General features: G+C 49.3%; 1 protein-coding gene across 1 annotated transcript; it reads right to left on the bottom strand.

Annotated features, from left to right (window-relative positions):
* Positions 1 to 4,201: 4,201 nt before the first annotated feature.
* ALPK1 (alpha kinase 1) lies at positions 4,202 to 23,631 on the bottom strand. Its single transcript, XM_036381901.1, has 13 exons — positions 23,514 to 23,631; positions 20,247 to 20,401; positions 12,898 to 13,096; positions 11,974 to 12,033; positions 11,276 to 11,362; positions 10,502 to 10,578; positions 8,838 to 8,933; positions 8,349 to 8,453; positions 5,982 to 7,986; positions 5,584 to 5,737; positions 4,933 to 5,095; positions 4,657 to 4,843; positions 4,202 to 4,395 (listed from the first exon to the last, which is right to left on the bottom strand). The coding sequence occupies exons 1-13, from the start codon at positions 23,629 to 23,631 to the stop codon at positions 4,202 to 4,204; spliced, it is 3,600 nt and encodes a 1,199-aa protein (XP_036237794.1).
* Positions 23,632 to 24,955: the final 1,324 nt, after the last annotated feature.

Below are 24,955 nucleotides of genomic sequence, written 5' to 3'. Positions count from 1 at the left end.
CCCTCCCGACATGGCTCTCAGCTGGCCGGCGCATTTCAAACCCACTCTTCCTAAAGCCTTACTCCAGTGCCTCAGGTTGGGCTTCCCCCTGGCCCTGTATTATGCATGGGTTTGGCCCACGCAGCCCCAGTTGCCATTCACCACGGGCAAAAAAGATCTCAATTATCTATTATACAGCCAATCCCCTAGCACAAGCAGAAATCCCAGTGGGATCTTTTTTGTGACCTGATGTAGGTTGTTGTCTAAGTACAAGGTAAAATCTTGTGGTTTAAAGTCTGAGACAAACTCCTTTGCTCTGACAAGCAGAAAATGTAAGGATATAAAGATGTAAAGATTTAAAAATATAAGGATATCCCGCCTTCTACCTACGATTCTACAACAGCTGTGCAGGTCCAGCAAAATTCTGGCAGCCTGCTCATCCCCATGACTTCTCGTACTGAACGGAGATTAAGGAGAGGCAGAACTCCTGCCAGATTTAAAATCAAGCCTCTAAAAACTGATTGGAGAGAAAAAAAAAAATCCTTGGAGGTTCACTTTGCAGCAGCCAGGAGGGAACAGGGATGGTGTGGGGCGGCTGTGACACACAGCCATCCCTTCTCCCTCCCCTCCTCCTCCTTTTATTAAAAAGCAGAGAGACCGGCCCAAAGCTGATGGCATATTTACCTTCATGAGTTTTAAAAAAAAGTTAATTACCGCTCGGAGCAAGTTGGTCGGGCTGTCCTGAGCTGTCTTTTATTAGTAGTCGCCTTCATTAATTTCCCTCGCTGGATTTGCTGCTAATAGCTGCCTGGTCGTGGGCAGCACAAAGCAGCATCTGTGCCATTGAGCAGAAAAGCGAGAGTCAGGCAAAGGGGGGCACTGGGGCGGGGGGGCGCGACGCCGTTTGCAAATCAACCTCTATTAACGTGATGTCCTGCTCGGAGGGGACAACGGCGGCCCCAGTAGCCGGCACGACAGTTTGGGCTGTGAGCGAGGCAGGAAAGGCACCTGCTGCCTGCCGGGGGGATCCTGCCCTCATCCCGCTCTCCCGGGCGCTGGCTGTACCCCCGGGGATCCCCCGGGATGCCGGAGCTGCCCCTGCGGAGCTGTGCGCGGGATGCTCGGCTCCTGCGTTAAACAAACCGCTCTTAACTCGGTATCTTCTGATGGAAGATACACTCTGTGCCTCAAGAACAGCTTGGCAGAGAAGTTCGGGATTAGGGGATGGGATTAGGTTCTGTAGGGAGGGGGCAGCGGGCGGGCACAGCGGGCTCACACGAGCTGGGGCAGCGGGCGGGCGGCTGTGGAGGCCAGCAGCCCCATCTGCTCCCACTCCGCCAGGGGAGAGGGGACACGATTTCATCCAAGTGGAAGAGAGGAGGGTGGCATGTGTCACTCCCGGGAGAGAGGGGCGAGAGCGGCACGCTGCCGCCAGCTTCCCCGCAGAGCTGGGGGAGGCACCCGTGTGCCGGGGCTCCCCTCGAGGCAGCAGGTGGCAGCCGCAGGCACCAACCAACACCTCGCTGCAAACACCCCGGTCTGGTTAGGGGGAAGGAGACGCCGAGGAATCTGCTGCTGCTGTGTTCTTCCAAGCAGAAGAGATTGGGCAGCCCGGACTGCGGTTCTGCCCTTGCTGGTGTGAGGCTTTCCCCTCGTTCCCCATGAATAGCCGTGTCTGGGGAAGGAGCTGTGCCGAAATCCAGCAGCTGGGCTCTGGGGGCAGCTGATGTCGGGTTTGGGTTTATGCTGCCTCGTGTGCAGGGGCTGCCTCACAGCTGGAGGGGTCAGCCCATGCCCGCTCTCTGCCAGCCGGAACAGCCCGGGATGCTGCGGCTCCGAGGGAGAGGGAGGGAGGCAAGCTTGGCTCAGCCCTGTATTGTTGGGATCCCTTCCCACTGCATCTTTTCTAAGAGAAATTCCCCGAAGTGCTCCAGTTACTGGCATTACTTATGAGTGAGAAAATCATTCTACCTGTTAGCAGGCTTTGGTTGCATCAGCTTGTTCCCTGGATATCAGATTTACTAACTTGGATGCACAGGCACGACACACAGCTAACAAAACTGCCTTTCACCTGGATACCTGCAGAAAGGGAAGGAGGAAAAAGCTCTTTAAGCACATACCCTCCCTGAAGGACAGGAAAGTGTGTTACCGCTGTCTCAAGTAGGCCAGTTTCGTGCCTGACTTGCAGCAGCACTTACACAAGTCCTTACACTCAAGTCCTGGAGTTTAGGTGACAGGAAAAAATGTTTCATGCTTCCTCAAGTGCGATGTCCCTACATCTCATATTTCACTGTGCCAGCACGGCACAGCTCCGCTCCTTTTGTAGAGCCTGGCTCTCAATGGTTATACCGAGTACTTAGGTTGGAATTTGGAGAGCACTACAATTAATCAAGCCAAAAAATCATCTCAGTAGCAAGTTACTTAACACAAACCACTGGATCTCCAATAAAAACTTCCAATTTCTAATTTAAAAAAGACAAAGTATTCCCGATGTCTCAGTTAGTTCAAATTACTTTATTCTGATACCAGAGGAAATTTTTTTTGTCAGTATCTCTATGATGAGATTTACAGCCAAAATATTAAATTCTCCATCCTCAGAGTCAACTATTTATTTCCTCAATAATCCCCAATTTATACCACAAATTGCAGCCAATAACTTAAACACCGTGTGTTTGGAGCCACGTTCATGAAGAGCCCCAGCTCTGCAGGCAGTGAGGTTATAAATCCACGATTTCCAGTATCCAAGCCCCGGATGAAGAGAGAGTGCCTGATACATCTGAAATTGTGAAGAGTTAGAATCCTGTGAAGAGTAAGACCAGTAGAATATGATTCCATGTCTGTTTTAACAGGGAACTGAACAAGCTGATCCTCGACCCTAACTTTTACTTGTGAATAGCCATAACTTTGGCTGAGGTGGCAAAATGTCTCCTAAACCAACAAAATAAACAAGCTGCTAGGTGGAAATACTAGGAAGAAAGCAAAATATTAAAATTCCATAGGGATGGATTTATTCAGAAGCACGTCTAAATAAATTTTCTTTTCCTCCCTTTGAGCAGGAAGGAGTGGAAAACGCAAGACTGGTCAGGGCTCCCAAAACTGCTTATGCTGCCTGCTGACAGCGCATTAGGACACTTTGATGTGCAGGGAGTGTCCGAGGGGTTTTGTTTTGGTTTTAATTGTCCCTACAGAGCACGGAAAGCTACTGCAGAGAGGCCTTAACACAGCAGCTCTGCTGCCCATGAATTCCCGGGATCTTGCTAACTAGCTTTGTTCGCCCCCCGGAGCCCGGCTGCGCTCGCTGGCCGGAGCACGGAGCTATGCAGGTTCGTCACTCAGTTAAAGCCAGCATTTCCCCACTGCCGAGCGAGAACAAGGCCGGCCTTTATTGGCTGCACAACAAGATAACGGGCTTAATCTTCCCAGTAACACGTGAGCTTCCATGTATCACTTTAATCTGCGAGACACTGGGGCCGAGTGTCCCGTCACATGCCGATTTCACCGCCGTGTCAGCCGGCGACTGCCCAGATCAATGATGGATTGTTTGCTGGCTCTTAACAACAGGCAAGATGGTGAATGCCCCGGGGTGACAGACAGTGTGCAATGGGAAGGGCCGCAAATCTGATGGCCCGGTTCAAGTTCACCTGACAAAGCTGGAACAGTCTGAGAGCAGAGCTCGGGAAAGGATTATTCACACTGGCATTATATTTTTGAATGCATTTTTCTCCCCGCGCAGCTGCGCAGCTCCTCAAGACTGAAGGTTTATGCACCATAATAAAGAGATTTAATATTTTTTCCCCCTCTTCCTTCTCCCTCTTTACACCTAGTTCTAATCAGTTGGCCCAGGGATAGGGCATCTTTCCAAACAACTCATCACAAACATCACCTAGAAAACAATAGCATTGCTAAAACGCTGGGACAAAAGCCTAAAAACCTCTACTGGCTGCAGAAACAAAAGGGGATGGCTTTGTTAAAGCAAAGTCTGCTGGGGACCCATCTTTTTGTGGAACTTTAATGCTGTGCCCCCTTTCTCATCAAGGAAATCTCCCAAAAGAAAGGATGCCAGTGCTTGGGGGCAGTGGGACATGGGGGCTTTGGGGGGGAAGAGGAGAATAGGAAATGAAGGCAGCTGTTCACTGTCTTGCTGGACGAGCTGCTCCCAAAGATGTCTAGGATAAAACAGTGTCCAGCTCATGGGTTGTTCTGTGGACTGACCTGTGCCAGTCTAGGCCAGCAGCTCCATGGAGGGCCTTGTCAAGGACAGGCAGCTACAGATCTCGTTGCACTCCACATGTTGATCATTAAAAAAGTAGTAAATTCCTTTCTTCCCAAAGTTGGAGCGTGAGTCTTCGCTATTGAGGGAGTGAATCTGGGGGTCTGTGAGGTAGATGAGGCCTTTCCCGTTACCTGTCACCCAACCTGTGGAAGAAATGGTACATCTTGGTATCTTGTTTATCTTGATAAACACCACAGCCTTTGTTTTAGCACACTCAGGACTCTCTGCCTGGCATGGCCCTTCCTCTCTTCATGTCACCTCAGTGACTCCCAGTTTCCACCTATGGCAGCAACAGCAGAACCCTATGAGGCACACAATGAATTTTAACCAAATGAATACCCCAAAGACACCGGTGGGCCAGCAGCTGAGTGTGAGAGGCATAAACATCACTGTCACACACACACCTTGAAGGTCGACGACCACGTCAGTTCCCTTGGAGAACTCGTAGCAGAAGTGGCCATAAGCCAGACCATACTCTGTGGCTTTGTACTCATTCTTCACCACCCTGGTGTTGTTGGAGAGTTTCACAAACTCCCCCAGGATGTAGGGCTCCACACTCACACATCCTTTTATAATTCTATCTTCCAGAATCTGAAAGGAGACAGGCCACTGTCGCTGTAATTGACCCAAGACACCTTTCCTCATCAGGTCCTTGGGATTGCTCAGCAGACAGTTCTTACCAGGAGCACTGCAGAGGGGATGTAAAAGATTTGGGTAGGGACCTTCTGCTCATACAGCCTCTTGTTGAACTCTGTCACATAGTACTGGGCTGTCATCTGTCGCTCCACGTCACTGAAATGATGGAGGAGTCCTTTTTCCTCTTTGTATTCCTTCCCAACATACCTGAACAAAAGTAGAAGGGTCTGGAGAGGTGTTTGTTCTGGGTGCTGTGATACAGAAACATCACTGCAAAGAAGAACATGTCAGAAGCAAATCCACCTCTGGGTGGTGCTTTTAAAATGGCTGCCATTAAAACTGGGTGGAATTCTTTTCTATCTCAGAGATGTGAAAAATTATCCATCAAATCCTGGGATGGGAGTTTGACTCAGAGATATTAAAATATTGTTCTCCATCCATAATAATGAATAAGCTACTCCTAACAATGATCTGAACTCCGCCATTAGCTGTTAGAAGACAACAGTAAAGCAGCTTTTCCTTCCTGGAAATTAAAAGCTAGAGTTACATGGAGTGATGGGAAAGATTGCCAAAATGTCCAACACATTTGGACAAAGCCATCAAATATTCCTGCTACAGCAAATCTTACCAGACAGTTTTCATCCATATTTACAAACAAGCAGCATTGATGAACATTTTGTTTCAGAAATCCATACCTTCCCAGGCTTTCTTCTTGGTGCAGGAAGTGTATCCAAAAGGCATTTCTCTGCTTGCCTTCCTTGGCCACATTCAGGTAGTCCCCAATGAACACAGCTGTCTCCTGGCCTGTCCACAGCCCCGATTTCTTGGAATATTTCAGAAGAAGAGCAGCTACAAAAAAGAGAACACCACAGATAAAAGGGAGAAGTACACAGGACTGCTCTGAGCCTGTGCTGAGAACTGGCTGTTATTTATGATTAACTCCATGATCATTATCTTAGACAGATTTCAGGGATGGCATGTGGAATCTAAACTCAAGTAATGGGGTAAAATGCAATAAAAAATTAAATCCTGACTAAAATACTAAGTCAAGCTTGCTCTCTGTGGAGGCACAGGTTGCTCTGTGGGAACTCACAGTATGCTTTGCGAAGCTCTTTGCTCTTAAAGATCCCAGTAGGCATCAGTCTCTGGACAAGCCAGTGATACTCCACCCCTGCCAGGAGCTGCCTGTAATCATCATCCCTCAGAAAGCGAGCATCCAGGAGCTCTTCCTTCACTCTGCCAGGCATGAAGGCAAAGCCACTTCCCCTTGGGACTGAAACTGCAGGGCAGCTCGTGGCCATCAGTGCTGATGTGATCCCTGAACTCAGAGAGGAACTGGACTGTCCCCTGCTGCCCAGCACATCCTGAGACTTCTCTTCATCTTCCTCTGTAGTGGCACAGTCAAAGTGCTTGGCTGTGGGTATCTTTCCCAGGGAGGACAAAGCTGTTGGCACACTGGGAGTTGCTCCATGCTTTGGAGCCAGTGCTGCAGGATAATCCTTTACCAAGTCTCCCAGGCTGATGAGCTCAAATTCGGTGTCATCCATTGTTTCTGCCTGGGTGTCAACCTGAGGCACCTGCAGAGATCTGTTCCCCAGCATGGCAGATTTGCTCACCCAGCCAGGCACAGAGGAGTCACTTCCCGTTTTCAGCCCGATGTTTGCTGATGGTGCAGAAGGGCCCCTGTCCTGGGGGGGCTGTGCCTCAAACGAGGGACCCTCGGTGCTGTCTGCAGGTTCTCCCGAGTGGAGCCGCTCAAAGAGACCGATGCTTCCCTCCCTGCTGCTGTCCTTGGTCCTGCAGCTCAGCTCTACACAGGAAAAGGACATCTCCTCCTCCTGCCTTGTAGGAGCAGAGTAGGAGATGGAGAGGGAAGGAAACTCATTGTTTGAGCCCTTTGATTTCTCTTTTGAGGAGCTCCTTCCACGGTGCCTTCCCTCCTGCAGCTCTTCTCTGCAGAGAGGCTCCTTCTCCACCATCCTCCCTGCTCGAGGGGCACACCCCTCTGAGGAATGCTGAGGAGACCCCCCAGAGCCACGGAGGGGCTCCCGAGGAGCAGGATGCCAGGCTCTGGGAGGTAAGGAGCACAGGGGCTTGTCCTGGATGCTTCCATCGGGTTCTGTGGTGCAGCACTGCTCCTCCACTGAGCCCTTCTCCCCTTGCTGCCTGTCCCTGAGAGACTCTCTGCTGCTATTACAACTCAGCTCCTCCCAGCTGGAAGAGTAACTGCATTTGGACAGCTCGCACCAAGAGTTCTCAGAAGTAGTGCTTTGGCTCCTGTCTTGCCCTCTGCTGAAAACATCTTTTTCACTATTTATTTTAATTTCTAACAGCTCCATCTCTTCTTCAAAGGAAATTTTCATCACATCAGAGCCAATGTCTTGATTTCTTTGGCCACTGAGTCCCTCTGAGCTGTTTCCTGCTGTTGGTGAGCCCAGAACTTTTACAGCACCACTCCTCTGGTGAGCTGTGTCTTCAGCAGTACACAGGGTGTCCATGGTTTTGGTCTCTGTTCTCAGGGTTGTGATACAAGCTCCCACCTGGATCTCTCCCAGCGTGGTTTTATGAATCCTGCAAGTTTTTTCAAACACTTGGCACACTGACAGGTGGTGCTGGGAATGCTTGGCAAGGATTTTCTCAAAGCTGGCTTCGCCTTGCAGGACAGGTTTTTGTACCGAGCCTTTATAACTGTCTGGGACGTAAGACCTGGCATCGGAATTCGGGAAGCCTCCCACCCGCAGGCGCCTCTTCACGGCTGCAACCAGAGACATGATCTCTCTGGCAAGCATCCCCTTATCTTCCTCCTCTGGGAAGGAGGTGCTGTAGGAGTGCAGCTTGCCCAGGGCTTCCCTGCACAGCTGGGTAACCCCATGGAGCTCCTGGCTGTCCCCGTGGAGCCAGCGGTGCACGGTGGCCAGGCAGAAGGCGGCTTTGATGAAACTGTGCAGCTCCTGCCTGCTGGTGATGGCACTCTGCTCCTCCTTGGTGAGCAGCCCCACCTCAAAGGATTCTTTGGCTGCAGACAAGTAGAACTCTCTCTTTTCCGGGGGACAGTCCTTGGAGTGGCTGTAGGACAGCAGACACATCCCACGGATGTTCTGGGAGGGGATCAAAGAGGAATGAGGGAATTAAACACATGTTTCTTTCCCTTACAGAATTTGAAGCAAAGCTCAGCTCTAACCCCCTGCTGCTGTGTTTCCTGGAGGAAATAAACTTTCTCTTTTTTTTCCCCTTTGAAATACAGCTGTAGTTCTAGGAGAGGCAGCACTCCCAGGGCTTTAAAGCCCATCCTCACTATGGGGATAGCTTTCCCTCAGTGTATACCCCATATAACCAACCCAACCCTCAACACAGACACCCTGTGTGATGCACTGCTTGAAAGCCATGTCAGAGCCAAACTGAGCAGCCTGGACTCTTCCCCTGCACAAATCCCCCTTCCAGAGGGAGGAGTAACACTCACCACGGCCGTGAGGACAAACAGGGGGGTGTACTGGCTGTAGGCAGCTGCCAGCTTGCAGGCCTCGGCCGCCGATAACAAGCGGTGGTTGAACTCCTGCAGGAGACTCTGATGAAAGAAAAAAAACCCCAAAAATAAGGGAAAAACCTCAACTTAAGGACTTTATCTCCAAATATATGGTGCCTGGTAAGAAGGGACAATCATATCTTAAACAAGAGCCTGGTTTGTCTCTGCAAGACCCTTCTTGCTAAGGTTCACCATGGATACAGCACTTTTGACTCCATAAATATTCTAAATATATACACTCTATAACATATTCTTAATATATTCTTTTTCCTGAAGCTAGGCATTCTCCGAACTAGGTGCTACTGAGCTCTTTCACTGGGAGCAATGGAAGTTTCTGCAGCCCTCTCAGCACGGGAGAGGAAATGTGTGGGTGAATTGGAGACCACCTGAAGCACCCACACACACAAAGCCCAAACCAAGTCTCACCAGGTCAATGTCAGCACTGCTTTTGAAGCGTGCATAATCCTGCTCATCCATGGAAGCAAAGATGTCTGCCATAATACCCAAGGATGTGGCAATTCCCTGAAAGAGAAATTAAAAATTTTCATACTGGGGCTTTTTTCCCCCCTGTATTTTGATTTTTTCTGCTCTGCTGTGTAGAACATGCCAGAAAAACAAGCAAACAAACACACAAACAAGATCCAAAGAGAAGCATGGCTAAGAAATCCAGAGATGCTATCTTGGTATGGTTTTATTAATTTCACTTGCAGGAAGTGCAGTAATCTGGAAGACCTGATGCCACCTAAGGGCCTGCCTGGCCAAATAATTAAGAAACCCAGGTATGCTTTTGTGGGAACTCAGCACATCACTCCGGATGTCCAGAGCTGCCAAGAGAACCCTTGGGGGGCTCGGAAATCCTGGAATGTTGCCAGGAGTGCCTGGTGGCTTGATTTCGATCCCTCTAGGGATGTGCCACCTGTTTGAGGACATGAGAGTCACTTGGGAATGAATGGGGCAGGAATGATGTATTTACAGGGTGAAATATAGATTTTAGGGTTTTAGTACAAGGGGGTTATGGAGACAAGATGGAGGGATCAGGGCGTGTCTTGTCCTTCTTCTTTCTTCTTCTTGTCATCCATTTTCTGTGGTGATGTTGGCAGTTGGGGATTGGTCCATGGTGAAAGTGCACTTGCTAATATGAAAGGTATTGGGAAATAAAGGTAAATATGATGTACGTAGTTTTTAGCATAAAAAGACACGACCGCCCCGTGGGTGGTCAGAGTGCCCTTGGCTGCCTTGCTGGTCAGACCTCGGCTGGGCAGAAAGAAAATTCTGTAGATAAGAAATAATAAACAGTCTGAGGACCGAAAACTGAAGAGCCCAGACTTGTCCTTTGAAGCACGGGCGGCCCCAGAACCACCCTACGCATGTCTGGGCAGAGCCAGACACCCAACCGGACATGCTTTCACAAAATTCACTGCAGAACCCCCTGCTGCCGCTGAAATGGAGAACACAGAAATGTTCTGAGCTTGAGGTCAAGCTTTAAGACATGGCAGACAAGAGGTGACAAGGTCTGGGTTTTTGGGATATCTTGTGCTGGGGTCCAATTACAAACCCTCTGTGAGCATCACCCTGGGACTCGCCAGGCTCAGGCTCACATTCCTGTTTAGCTACAGACACATGGTGTGACTGCTGCTCCATCTCCAGTGGGAGGATGAGTGCTGCTCAGCCTCACAGACATGCAAAGGACAGGCAGGGGGGTTCTGTGAGGTGCTCAGGTCCTGCAGGGCCAGGGGAATCCATCACCCACCACAAATGTGCTCAGGGGAAAAAAAATTCCCTCTAATCCTAAGAAATAGCTAAAATCTGTGGCTGATCTCTGGAATTAAGCTGTCCTTGTTGGAGGCACCAGAGGCATCCTCAGAGATGGTTTCACTTCAGATGGCTCTATTTAATGAGGAGTATTGCTTTCATCCCCCTGCAGGAAAGGAAGCGTGGGTGAGGCGGTGCATGCACGCGGAAACAACGCGGAATACAGACTTTGTGCTGCCTGTTAACCCCGCCTCAGGTGTGTCACAGAGGGAAACAAAAGCTAAGCTGCAGTGCTTCCTGGGCTGGCAGGGAGATGCAGAGTGGAAAGGAGATGCTACCTTTTTATCTGGCTGAGGAAGTTGGAAGTATCCCACAATGGAAGCCCAGACCAGCTCTGCTGCCTCATACCACATCCCTGAAATAAAGCAGAAAACAGGCACTAAGCAGGGGATGCCAGGGATGCATTTCCACAGCTTATTTCACCCCTTGGGTCCTCAGAACAGGATAAAACCATGATAAAACCATAAAACCAAGCAAAACATAAAAGCATGTTCTGCTTCAGTGACTCTGACTATTTATGAGTTTCCTTCAGCTTTTGGCTGTGCATGAACATCCATTTTGTCCTCACGAAAGACTTCAGCTCCACAATCATGGAAGATTTGGTATCTCAAACCAAAAGCACAAGATGAAGACTGTTGTCTCAAGTGCCAAACCCTGAATACAAAAGCCCATCCTGCTGAAAATCAGGGATTTTCCTGTCTTGAGAGAGGACATTGCTGGGATGTCTCTGTGATAAAACTACCACCTGCCTTTGGGAATAGTGAATTTGGGACAAACATGGAGTGGCACAGGGAAAAAGGGAACATTTCAGATTGTTCCTTGGCTTCAGGTGAGATTAGTAATAAAATGTTAACTCCTGCAAAATGTTTGCTTGGCACATTGTTCCAGGCCCTTGCTGCAAAGAGATGGGTGTGCAACTCATCCTCTGTGCCTGTTTTATGGGTACAGGGTGTTCCCCACCAGCCAAAATTCTGACATGTGTCCAGTGTAACATTTTAAAGGGGAAAAAAATGGGGAAACCTTGAGTGGAAGCTTCCAGAAGACAGCCTTACCAAGCTTTTGCAGGATCTGTCCCCTGATTTGCAGGCAGACTGCCTGAACAAGAACCCGATCGCTCTCCTCGGCGTATCGCCAGGTTCCTGCAGGAGGGGTGGGAAAACTTGGCATAGAATGAAAAATATTCCTGTAACTCAGCCTCCAAGGGTTACCTGAATCTCAGCAAACTGCCAGGATTCTCCTCCTTGCATGGAGGCCCTTTCCATACAAGAATCTCAGCTTCCCAGGGAAAACAGACCAACAGAACCCTGAACTGCCTCAATTTTCAGAGTCGTACAGCAACCTGAACATACCCACTAAAGAAACCCTGAATAAAGGAAAATAAAACATAAAGAATAAAGTATTTATTTAGTCTGTGAGATCAGGCTGAACACTACTCCAACAATCTGGATTTTTGAGGGGATAGAGTTGACTGAGTTTCCTACATCACTCAGTTCCTTGAAATTGCTCCACGGGTTAAACTTCTCCATTCAGGATATTTTCCCACCCAATTGAAGGTATGCAAGGATGAATGAAAGAAATTTCAAAAATAAAGTAATGTTCCCACATTTTAGGAGGGAATGGTGAAGGAAAGAGAAGTGTGATGTAAAGAGTCATTACTGGGGTTGGTTTTGGCAGGTGTAACTGTTACAACTGGGATCAAGAATCACACCAAAATTGCAAGTATGAAATTAGAAAATAAATTTACACATACCTGTTGCTCCGTTGTCATTAATCAGGCTGCTCAGGATATATTCAGCTTTTAAAAGTTTCCCTGATTGAAAATCAAAGAAAAAAAATATTGAAAATGAACATAAACATGTATTGTGGCATGAGGTGAATAAAACTACTTATCAGGTATCACCTGCACATAGAACTGCTGCTGTCCATAGCCAAAAATGCAGGTGCCCCACATACACATGAATGTTACATGTGGTTGCACAGTAACACAAAATTGTGAATGTATCTTTTTTATTTTATACATCATACACTCCTGGAAGATTGTTGGGATTCCCAGCTCTTATTCCCACTCCTCAGAAGAAAGTAGTCTAGCCTGCTTCCTTCAGCAGCAATGCTGCTGGATTCTGCCCCAAGGAAACGTGGGCTTTGGAAACCCATTTACTTCTCTCCATGGAAAGCAGAGCCACAGGAAGATGCATTAAAAATCCATGGAGGTGCTCTCCATGTTGCAGGAATGATGGAATTTTACTTTTTTATCCTGGAGGAGTTGTAACCTGCATTGCTGGCATAGTCAAGTGGCCCCACTGAAAAATAAAAAAGCAGCTGGGACAGTGTAGAGAAAATGCCAGGATTCTAATTTCCTTTTCTCAAGGCCCTTGCTCGGGAGTACAGCAATTCAGATATCCCCGTTTGAAACCAGCAGGGAAGATTTGTTAAGGGACAAAAGCCCCAATTAGTATTTCCCACACCCTTTCACAACTTTCTCTCCCTCTTTTGGCTCCGAAACCCTTCACACCGGCCCTTTTGTGCTACCGAGAGGAGCCGGCCAGGGCTCAAGGGGGCCGGCAGCGGGAAGCGCGCTCGCCTAGGTGGCACCGCCAGCGTGTCACTGGCGGGGAGGGGACCGAGTGTCACCTCCCGAGTCAGGTGGGGCTGGCAGGGCTGAGGAGAGCGGTACCTGCGTTGACGGCGAGGCGAGCCTGGCGGATGAGCAGCTGCGGGCTGATGGGAGCGCCGGGATGCAGGCGGTGCAGCCCCTTGGCCAGCCGCAGCAGCCGGCTGGAGGCGTCCAGCCAGTACAGGAAGCGGTCCAGCAGGAACACCACGGCCGTGGCCGTGCTGCTGTCCCGGACCACGATGGAGGCCTTCAGAAAAGCCTGGAAAAAAAAAAAAAAAAAAAAATATATATATATATATCCACAGGCAGCCTCGGGAGCACTGGAAAATGTTCAGCTTCACCAACCCTGTTCCTCACCCTATTTTCATGTTTAGGATAGGGAGGTGCCAGCTGTTTATTCTGTTTGAGTTGTAGATGTAATTGTGAATTTATTATTTTTTTTTAATTTCCTGATATTTGGAACTGCAGAATTTGGTGGTCTGCTGATGGATTTAAGTCATGTCCAGCAGCAAAGGGGGGAGGTAAGACTGGGAAGGCTGGAAATGGTCACTATGCATTGTCCCACTTGGAGCTCAGGCCACCCACTCCTCTGTACACCACAAACAGGCAAACAGGCCGGGAATCCAATGCTTTTCCCCTGCAGGCCATCCTTAATGACCCCTAAGTGCCTATGGACTCTCCTGGATGCCCACAGCAGCACTTACATGAGGAATTGTCAGAATTCCTGAGATCCTTGCCGTTAGCAGGACAGGAGGCCAGCAAAGACAGCCACGGAACACACAAGGGCCTCATCACAGGTGCAGAATTGGGGACTTTTTTGCCAAAAGCCTGTCCCTTCCCATACTGGGCACGGCCTGCTATGGGCATGGCACTTCAACAAAGCAGATTTGTACAAATTTCCTTTTTTTCCTTTTTCTCTTTTTTTTTTTTTTCCTTTCTTCAGCCCGAGTTGGATTTTCTAAGAGGATGTCACTTGAAAAGCATTCCTGAAGCTACGGCAGGCACAACTCCGGCCAACAATGGAGGAATCCTCCTCTCCAAGCACCTGTAAACTGACACTGCGAACCAGCCATTCCAAATGCTCATCAACAGGCCATATATTTAAGCACAGAGCATCGCCTAATCTATTTTTTTTCCTCCCCTTCTTCTTTTAATAGATCGGAGCACAAAAGCCTGAGAGAGGGTGACCTACCAAACAAAAGGGCCTTTGAGTTCCTAGGAAAAGTAGACTTGGAGGAGGATGGAAGGAATCCAAGTGGCCCTATTATTTCCACTTGCACTAATTAGACATTTTTCTGTCAGCTATTGAGCACTGCTGAGAGGCCAAACTCACTGAATTCATTTCTAAAGTGTTTACAGAAGTTTGCATCTGTTTGTGTCTCTTCAGGAGGAAAATAAGCACTTCAATAGCATTGTGGAAAATCTAAACGAAGCATCCTATTCTGAAGGGCTTGGCAGTCTTGCAGCTGCATAATTTAACTCCCCGCTCAATGCCGAAACCTCTTGTGTCCCTCTCCAAACCCAAATGGACGCAAAATGTAGAAAAGTCAAGCCAGGGGGAGAAACGCGGCTACTTTTTTTCCTTTTTTTTTTTTTTTTTTTGGGAGGCATGCTGTGTGGCACACAGCGCCACGGCTCCGTGTCAGCGATGTCCCCTCCCCGTGCCGAGCGGGACAGCGAGGAGTGAAGCCCCGCTCCTTTCATTGCCTGCCAGCTCGTGTGGCTGCAGAATTCCTCAGCACCTCCAGCGCACCTCCAGCCGGGACAGCGGCCCCCACAGCCTGGGAAACCCCTCTGGCTCCCGGGATGCCTAGCCTGCTCCATCCCAAGCAGAACCAGGCAGATTTACTCACTTTCTCTGTCGCTTTAGATAAAGAGAGAGAGAGAGGGGGAAAGAGCGAGGTACGCTCCCACTTTGTTTTCACATCTGTGCCCGCGACGTGAAATGGATCTGCCTAATTGAGTTTATGACACAAAGGGAAGCTGGCCGCGGCTGGGAAGTGGAATCAGGTGGCGGGGGAATTAAATTTGCTCCAGATTTCTATACAGGGACCATTGGGGGAAATGCAAAGCAGCCTTTAGCGAGGGGGTTTCGCCTTGATGGCGCTGAGCAGGAGGGTGTGCGGCTCGCCCGGCTCCTCCTGAAGTTTGGGTCCCGGCTTTGGGTTCAAAGCCACGACGCCTCCTCCGCATTGACAATGGGGGCCGCTCCCAAGAGAGGGGAGAAGCTCAGAACCGGGGCCATCTGGCACTAGGACGGGCAGGAAAGCGTCAAAGGGAAATTATTGGTGCATAGTAAATGAGGATGAGGAGGAGGGGAAGGAAATAGGGGGAAATCTTTATGTGGCAGCTGATGTAAGAGGAATTACAAGCCCAAATAAATGAAATATTGATTTAATCCACTCTCTCGGCCCTCTTTATAAAGCCAAGATCCCAGAGGCAAGCCCTCCTCCATAGCCTGCGGGCTCAGGAGGATCCCCTTTGGAAAAACGCCTCTACAAACAGCGTGATTAAAAGCAGGGGAAAGAAAGATTCAATTTTCAGCATCCTCACAGTTTTGTGGGTGCTCTGGACTCCTGTGTTTGCTGATACCCACTCGTCTCAGACCAGTTCAGTCCTAGTTCCACTTGTGATGGCAGCCAAGCTTTAAAACCTTTTCAAAAAGCTACAAAACTGAGAGCAGCCAGCAAAGAATTTCTAATTCCATGCACAAGGCAGGAGAGTCAGAGGCACACACGTACTTCCAGGTGCTTCAGTCCTCTCCCAGGAGCTGCTCCTAGTTAGCACTCCACTGAACCCTAACAAATTGCCCGGTTTTCTTTCCCCTGTCAGATTAAACACAGAGCCACAGCGCCGATGGATGGGGCTGGAGCCGTTCCCCTTCTTACCCCGTCCTTCCCAAAGACCAAAGCTGCTGTCACCGAGTGGGACTGCTCTATCAATCCCTGCCTTTCAGCTAGCAATCAGGGCCATCTCCCCAAGCAGCAGGGAATTAAGCCTCCCACCAGGCCGAGGATGGCAGGAGAAAGCGTGGCTGGAGGTGCAGGCTGACACACGGGACAGCCACACACTGGATTGCTGCAGACTGAAGAGTCCAGGCAGCTCCTGGACACTTCCCTCTTGGCTCAGAGCAGAGGAGAATTCTGCCCTGCCCTGAACCTGTTAATTATCTCAAGTTATTCATCCTGCAGGCAGAGGAGAGTTGGGAATTCAAAGGCAGCAGCATTAGGTCCATTAGGGGCAGTTCAAAACACCACAGACTGGGGCAGCTTTTACAACCAACCTTACCTTGCTTCAAGACTGGGAATAACTCCTGATTCCCTCAAGGAAAAAGAACAGCAGCGTCTTGTGATGAGGACAGAAGGAGAACTCTTAAAGTGCCCAGGGAGCTGCTTGAAGGGGTGTTCCTTTGGGCCTCAGATCCAACAGGGCAGCAGGGATTTGGGGGACCGTGGTCACATGCAGGGTTCCTGCCCTTGATTAGTACCAAAGATACAGAGGTGCCACAATCGTTTTGTGGCCCTGGTTTGTTCTGGACCATTTATAAACTATTGCGGCACATTAAAAGGAGATATTTTAATACTTAAATACAGCAACACCAGAGACAGAACCCCTCTGAGGGAGCAACTGCAAGACCATTATCAACATCTAAAAATATGAGAAACTTCCTTGAATCAAAAACATTCTTCTTCCCTCAAAACATCAGTCCACTCAAGGAAACATATTGAAGTTGTAATACTCCAAGAAGCTGCCTCTGGCAGGAGTAAATCCTACCCATGCGCAAAGTGAAGTGATATCCCTACACAAACCCAGGATCCAGCTTCCCTTAAAAAAAAATAAAAAATTATGGTCTACACAAATTCTACACAAATTCTGCTGTAGTTTTGCCACACAGGCAGCAGAAGGCAGAGTGCTCTGCAGCACCATGGCAGTCAGCCCCGGGAGCTGAAGCTCTCCTGCCTGCACCTCATCTCTGACACTTCTCACTTACAAAGCCCCTGGGAGGCTGGGGTGCCGCGATTCCCGATTCCCGGCTGGAATTCATCCCTCACATCACTCCCCATTTCACTGGGATCATCCAAGAAGAGCTCTAAAGGAGGAAGGTAGCAAAAGGTCAGCCTCAACCACCGAGATCCCAGGGCTACGATTTAGGGCTTTAATTCTCCTCTTACCACACCCACCGTTAGGAGGAGGAGAAAACGAAATCCTCAGCCCCCAGCTTTAGTTATTTTTCCAAAGGCTCTCAGCTCCTCAGTGCCACACACACACCCACAGTTAGGGCACAGTCCCTTGGAATGGGCTCCCTAATGGCAATCCATCAGCACCTAATTAGCCAAGGGCTGCAGGGCCTTATTTTCCACTCTTTTCAATATTCCCATTAAATTCCAGGAGATCCTAGTGCCAGCAGGGCCAGGATCCGAGCTCCCCCACCCACAGCAGGGAGCATGGAGCCAGCCTGCACAGCTCTCTGCAGAAGGACCAGAGCAGCTCCACTCCTGAAGGCTTTTCCTTTTGTATTCCCATCGTGACCATCCCAGCAGATCCTGCTCCATGACTGGAGGCAGGAATTACTGATAGGCGTGATAAAAATGAAGCAAACCGCACATCACCACTATGGGTTTGCAAACGGGCAAAAAGAACCAAAAAGGAAGAAAAAAACCCTTAAAATATTAATGTAGCATGAATCATCCCACAAGAGAACTCTGTGTGTGCAGAGAATCATCCTTCAGCTGAAGGCACAGCAGGTTTTTTGGGATCAAAGCTTCCGTGGACATGGGCATGTTGCCCTCTATTGGCTGCTAACCGAGCATTAGGCTAATTCCATCTCTTGGGAAAGCCAAGACCTGCAGGAAGGGCAGCCCTGGCAGCCTCCCTTAGGGATCTGCAGCCCCATTCCGAACCCCCCAGCACACCTGGTATTCAGGGAGGAAAAATAATCCCTCCTTCTTGATCCCTGCCAGCAAGGACGCTGTGACAATTCTGACTTTGCTTCGCCTTGTTAAAAATATAAAATCCCAGTGTTTCCCAGTTTTGGCTTTGGATAGAGATGCTGCCTATCACCTTTTGGGCCTTAGATTCCCACCACGGGGGCTGCGGGAAGGGCTTGGTTCGCTGGCTGGAACCTGATAAGAAAACGTGGAAAACCTCAGCATGTTGAGCTTGTCGAACTGCTGTGGCCTTTGGGTGGTGAATCCCGGCAGGAAAAAGGAAAAAAAAAAACAAACCCAAAATTCAAACCAAACAGTGCACCTTCTCTGGGATGCAGAGGGGCGCTGAGCATCCCCCAGCAAAGAGGAAGGAGAAGAAGGTGGCTCTGCCTTCCTGACGAGCCGGCAAGGCGGGTCCCACTTTTTTTAAAAGCTGGAGAACGCCGAGGCAAAGCCTTGAAGCCGCAGCCTAATCCTCTTACTCCCTGTGCCGGTCTCATGGAGCTTTTGAGCCCCCTCCCAGAGCGAGCCATCCTCGGGAGAGCGGCGCAGCCAGAGCTGCCTGCTGCAGCGCCGCCAGTGTGTTATGGTAATGAAGCGCCTTCCATTCACCCATCTCAAAGCACTTCTTAAATGTAATGAATCACGGTTTATGAACTTATTCTAAGCATGGCAAATTAAAATAAACAGAGAGGGAAAAATTTTAAAGGGTTTTTTTCTTTTCTTTTTCTGAACAATAAATCGATATAGGCTAAATTTTTTTTTGCGTCCTTTGGGGAATTAAATTATCCTTCTGTCCCTCATGCCAAAAAAAAAGAAGAAAAAAAAGTTGCTCAGACTTTTATCTTTCCTCATCACACTGTAATCACTTCTCTTCAGCCTCATTTCCCCCCCAGCTTTTTATTCAAAGAACTGAGGCAGCCTTTGCTCTGCCTTGAAATTTTATTTAAAATAAAAAAGAGAGGGGAGAAGGAATGGATGAAGGGGAAAAAAATCCCTTTTCCTGACTAATACTAATAATACAGGTCAAAATGTCAGTCTATCTACAATTAAATGGAAAACAAAAAAGGTTTTCCCTTTTTCCCATGGTACAATGGCGCTGGAATATAAATTACCGATGAAGATGAAATAATACTTCAAAGCACATGGGCAAAGGCAGCACAACGTTTACAAAGTATTTTCCACCACAGGATGAAACACTGGAGACAACGGCAGCCAATGGACTTCAGGGGGTGTGGGTGAATAGCCCAAAACTAGCACGGAGGAGGATTTGAGGTCCCTATAGTCCCTGACCCCACGATAGGCTTTGTTTAACAAGGGCAGCTGCAGTTATCAACAGATGTTTCAGCAATAAATAATTGGTATCATCCCAGAAAAGACCCATCTACCTGGGGAGAGGGCATAATGCAGCAAACACTGCCCCACTATTAGAGCCACATTAATCTCCCATCTAGCCAGGTCTCTCGGGGAGCTGGCTGCAGGTGTTTATCCCGGGAGGGAGCTCACAAACGCTCCCAAGTTACAGGGAGCTGAGCTGGGATTGTAAAGGAGGTCAACCTCCACCATAAATTTCTGTCTGAGGCCACACACACCAAAGGGAGGGAGAAAACAAATACCCGAGAGCGAGCAGCCACTCCCCGCCCTCCCTCCCTGGGGAAATCCAGGAGCCCCGCCGGGACCTGGGGATGCTGGGGCTGCCACTTCCCAGCCCTGCAGTGGCTTTGCTGAGCTTCTCACTGCTCCACAAGGAATCAAAGCTGTTCCCAAAGAAAAGCTGCTGGCCTCACTGAGGCAGGACTCTCCGGGGCAGGTGAGACCTCCTGTCCACCTTGGAGTTTAACAACAGGCAGGAATGGGATGGTGCTGGCTTCAGGAACAAAAAACACCCCCTACAAAATTCACAAACCTCACCTTTATTACTGTTCTGGCAAAGGGATAGCCCTTAGCCCAGATATTGCACTTACCATGGGAAAAAGGTGTCCTCTATTTGCCACATGCCTGATGTGCCTCCAGGAAAATCAGAAAAGCAATTTCTTGCTACTTTCTAGTCTTTGAGCTCAAACTCATCACCTTAAGGGATGGGATCCCCAAGGACCTTTGGGATTCTGCAGCTCCTTACACAGGAGGAATTTCTCACAGGAGAAATCACATTGAATCCTTGCCTATCCTGCCTAGGTTTTGGCTGGCTTTGGTCCTCAAAGGGATTCTGCCAGGTAATTTTATTGGAAGAAGAGCAGGTGAGGAGTTGTGCAAGCCCTGCTAAAGTGGGTGATCCTCACTACCAACTTGTAGAGTAGAATTAAACAAAGCACAGCATTCTTGTTAAATTAGTGGGTTTTTTAAAAAAACACTACGTGAACATTTTAGTGTTGTTATAATGCCAGCTCTTTAGGGAAGAGGGAAGCATCGCCTTAGTGGAGACAATACCCAGAAGTGCCCTGTGAAAGCCCCCGAGCACCACAGCTGTGTTGAACTTCATACCAGCAAGTCAGGCAGCCTGGCGCTGATCATATCTTGCAGGTTTGTTTTGTCTTCTGGGCCCAGCTCTTGTTTGTACTGCCATCTCTCCGGCACAAAGGGCCACTTCATTTCCTTTGCCTCCTCCAGCAGGCTCCTCAGCTCCTCAGGAAGCAGAGCTGAAAGGGTCAAAGAGCAGGTGAGGCTATTGCAGCAGGTTCAGCCACGGCAGCCCCTCCAAAAGGCTTCTCCCAGTTGCTCCCAAGAGCTCTCAGCCTGGTGGGGAGGGCAGGGGAGCTGGCCTGCTCTCAGTTCCCCTTGGCTGCACTGCCCTCCAGGGAAATGGGAACCTCCAGCCATTAAAAAGGCTTTTAGCAGGAAGTCCTGCCGGCTGGTGGCTGCCTGGGCGTGAAGAGCTGCTCCGAAGGAGGCAGGAGGGAACCTGTTCCCCTGTGTGAGGAGAGAACAATGGGGTCAATGGCACAGAAGATCCGTCCCCCTTGCTCAGGTGACAGTGGCAGAGCCATCCTGGAAACCACTTCCAAACTGGGAGATAAACCTGGACCGTAGATGGCAACCAGACAGAAATCTAAAGGGTTATAATGAAGAGTAAGCACAAGCTCTTGGGCAATTTGTCCCTTCCTGCTCCCTCTCCATATAGGTCCTAAGCCACTCCATCAGCTTTGGGTGGATCTCCAACCTGATCCAACTAAGGAAGCAACTGCTAGGAGCACAGAGCCAGAGATTTGGGCTTGGATCTGTCCCTTCCTTTCATCCACAGCCCATTTTCCTTTCCCATTTCATTTTCCTTGCAGCAGGGGTGATGTGGATGTGCTGTGCTGTGCTAACTACTCGGCTGGGCAGCCTCTCTGGCCAATAAAAGTGGATTAACAAAGATTATTGACCAGATGGGGTTAATGGTGATCATCAGCTGCAGATCTGGCCCCTTCTGGCTATTAATCCCCCAAAAAAACCCCTGCTCAGAGAGCATCGCTACTTTAACGAGGCAACACAATAAATGCATTGCTACAGATTTTTTAATCAATCCTTTATGCAGGGACTGTAGAAAATGAGCTTCATCAAAAGGATATTACAGGCTTGGACTGCAGCACATTCACAGGTATGGCTTTCCTGGGAAGAAACAGCAAGTTGGACATTTATGGCCCACCCCCAAAAAGTCAAGTTTACAAACTTCCCACTTTTTCCAGCCCATGTTTTCTCACTTGTTGCCATCCCAAGGAAACGTGGGGTTTGGAAATCTTCCTGTTACACATCCTGGCTTAAAGTAAAGCCCAATTTCCTTATCCTCCTGAAGTGGTGCCTAAGGGGCTCAGCCCTGAACACTGAGGCAAGGTGGCCAAGTGCCAGGGTTGATGGGGAGACGAGGCCCTGCTCCCACCCTCACACTGGAAAATCAGTGCAGGAGCAGAAATATCCACCTCAGCACGAGGATATTCACCTCATCACAAGGAACAAATTGTTGGACAGAAGGACTTATCTACCATGTAGAAGGGACTGAACTGCCTGAGTCTTTTCCCAAGGAAGATCCAGCTCCAAGGACAAGAGTTTGCCCTCATAACAGAGAGCTGTTCTCACTGCTGGCAATTTAAACTCATACATTAACCAAGGCTGAATGGTCACAGAAGTGGACTGCAATGATTTCTAGCCTAAAGAAGAAAAAAAGAAAAGATCCAGACCCAACACCCGTTCTGCCCTCTAAAGTGAGACCAAGATGTGCTCCTCCTCTCCCCACCATTTTTATGGATTTGGCCTTCAGTCCTTCCTGCCGCAGGCCTGGGAAAGCTGGGGGGAACAGGAACAAAGGCAGCCCCGGGAGGAGAGGGGGGCCAGGAAAGCCCCTCGGCCCCAGCACAGGGAGGGTCCCCCCGAAGCCGAGAGCCGCCGAGCCCCAGCAGTTATTAATGTCGCTGTCACCACCCCGCTGCTGGGTATTTTCCTTCCAGCTGATGGGAACAGGGCCCTGGAAAAGCCCGAGCAGCACTCGATGCTCTGATGGCCCATTTCCTAAAGCAGTTTACCTGAAGGACCGTGTCCAATCGAGTGATTATAAGGGCACTGATTCACCTTATCTGGAACTAAACTGATTATTTCTCATACTTTGTGGTATTTAATAGGAGAAAAGGAGGGAGGAGGAGGAGGGGGGAAAAAAAAGCGCTACCTGATTAGGGGTTCAAGAGCCTATTCTGCGGAGCCACAATAAAACTTAAAAGAATTTGCGACGAGGAAACAAAGTGCCCTTTGTTGGAAACAAAAGAAGAGGAGAGAAAAATCTTCCAGTATCCATAACAGAAACCTCCACGCCACCCTCCAGCGCAAACAGACTTAGGTGCTTCAGGAAAAGGCAGCTGACCTCCCAGCAAGAACAAGGATGGTCGGAAAAACATCTTCTCAACGGCTCCGCGCCCCGGGACAAACAAAGGGCTTTAAGGATCACATTAACGTTTGGGCCGAGCCACTCAAGCACGGCGAAAACGAAACATTATTAACACCGAACTGGGGAACGGGCAGCGCCGCAGATGTGGCACGCAAAGGGAAACCTTAATTCCGCTGGACTGGAGAAATGATAAATCCTCCCTTCGCGGCCGTACCAAAATTGCTGCTGGTTTTCAGCAGGTAACGTCAGCATTGAAACAAATGAGGAGCCCTTTTAATTATTTATTTAGCCGTCGCTAAACGCTGCTTCCTTTCCTGGTTATCTACTCCAGCCTTTAGCCAGCATGGATTTTCCTTTCAAGAGGTATATTTGCAAAGGGTTTTTTTTTTTTAGGGTTTTTTTTTGGTTTGGGGTTTTTTTTTTTTTTTTTTTTTTTGCCCCTTGGACACCACTTATAGAGGTCACACACATTTTACAAGATAAAGACTCGGGCAATGAGCTCTTTAATATATGAGGAGAAACTGACAAATCCAGAGGGCCCTCCCCCAGGTCCTATGAAAGGAGAGGAAATATGTGCCCTTATTCAGAAGTTGCATCCTTTTTTTTTTCTTTTCTGTCTCTCTTTTTTTTTTCTTTTTAATAACTGAAATTTATGTGCATCAGCAAACTTTTGGTCATTGTTCTTCCCAAACTAAACTGTTCCTTACAGCCTCATGTTTACTGAAGCCTAAAATTAGAACTGACAGCAATTCACTGCAACAAAGTGCACTTCTTTCCCTGCCTGCATCCCATTCACGGCCCCGAAATCCAGGCATCTCTTGACACTCACGGAGACGAAAAATAGGGCAGGGCTGAGCGCCGGCCGGGCGCTGCCGCCTCCCCTGGGGAGAGCTCACCTTGGCACCGCCAGTATTCCCGCTGCTCCGCCTCTCCCGGTGCCCGGGGCAGGAGCTCGGTGTCCAGGGCCCGCTGGCACTGCTGCAGCAGCGCGGCCACGGCGCTCTGCCCGCTCATGAATGCCCCGGCTCCGCGGTGATCAATTACTCAGGAGATCCCCGTGAAAAGGATCCCTTCGAGGCCGAGGTACCTGGCAGACAAAGGAGGGGGAAAATTATTAACTAAAGCAACATCAATTATCCGAAAGGTTCAAGCAGGGGGAGATAATAGGGGGAAATAGAGGAAAATACGTGGCAGGCTCAGAAGACTTTATTAGAGGAGTGTGTGAGATCACTGCAGGCTCCCGGGCACAGTGTGAGGGGAGCATCTCTGAGTGCCAGGGAGAGAGGACGGGCTCATCAGTGGAGCCATGACGGGCTCATCAGTGAAACAATGACATCCCGAGCAGGGAAGTGACTGGCGGGGCTGTGCCAAAGCCCTCTGCACCTGGGAGGCTCGGGCTAACCGGGATGGAATGGCAGAAAGGAGCGTGCTGCTTGCATTCCCCAGACCATAGAGACCTTCTCTTTCACCGTGGGATGCCACCCCGTGGGTGAATGTTGTCCTCCAGGTGCTTAGGACGTTGCCAGTGGTGATGCAGGAAATCCCCACCATTCCCATGACGGGTATCTGGCTCAGTACCTGCCAGAATGCTCAGGCAGCTTTCAAAAATTAAGCACAAGATAAATATTTAGGGTTTGGGGTTTTTTTTCCCCCATCGATTTAGAAAACTGTTCCTGCAGCCTGAACCAATACAGTCAGGAGCAGCCTCAGTGAAAATACATCTAAAACTGGGAAAACGCTATGGCAGTGAAGGGGGGAGTGCAAAGGACAACACACACACAGGCACAGTTTGCTCTGCTGGCTGGAAACCACTCACATTTTAGCAGCTAAAATGTTTCCAGGCAGTTTTTTCCCCCTTTCTGCTGTGGCTCTGGGATAGCTGGATGCTGGAGCTGGTGGCAGATAGGCCGTGCTCTCAAGGGCACTGAGCAGGAGCAAGCTGCCAGACTGAAAAGCAGAGGGCAAAAGAGAGGCACTCATGTGAAAGCAGAGAGGATCAGAGAGCTTGCCATGGAGGGCAAGTGGAGCAGGGCAAACCATGGGATTCAGAGCAAAGAGCCTGGAGGCAGGAGCTCCTCACTGGGGCTCTGACTGCCTCTGCAGATGCAAATGTCACAGAAAGAAAGAATTTAAAAAGTAGCTGTGAAAGGGAGACCAAGGGAAGGAGCACGAGCACCTAAGAGAAGCTGAGGAGCAAGTAAGTGATCAGCCAGAGGCAGAGCCATGGATAAAAGCAGAAGGAAAACCTAAAAGCCTTGCCCATCTTTTTAGCCCCAAGTAAGAGCCACTCTCTGCAGGGTTGGAGCCAGCTGAGCGTGGCTGGGTGCTGGGAGCACAT

This window comes from Molothrus ater, chromosome 4 (assembly GCF_012460135.2).
Source record: "Molothrus ater isolate BHLD 08-10-18 breed brown headed cowbird chromosome 4, BPBGC_Mater_1.1, whole genome shotgun sequence".
In the NCBI taxonomy this organism is placed as follows: Eukaryota; Metazoa; Chordata; class Aves; order Passeriformes; family Icteridae; genus Molothrus; species Molothrus ater.
This window is presented reverse-complemented; position numbering and strand designations above follow the sequence as displayed.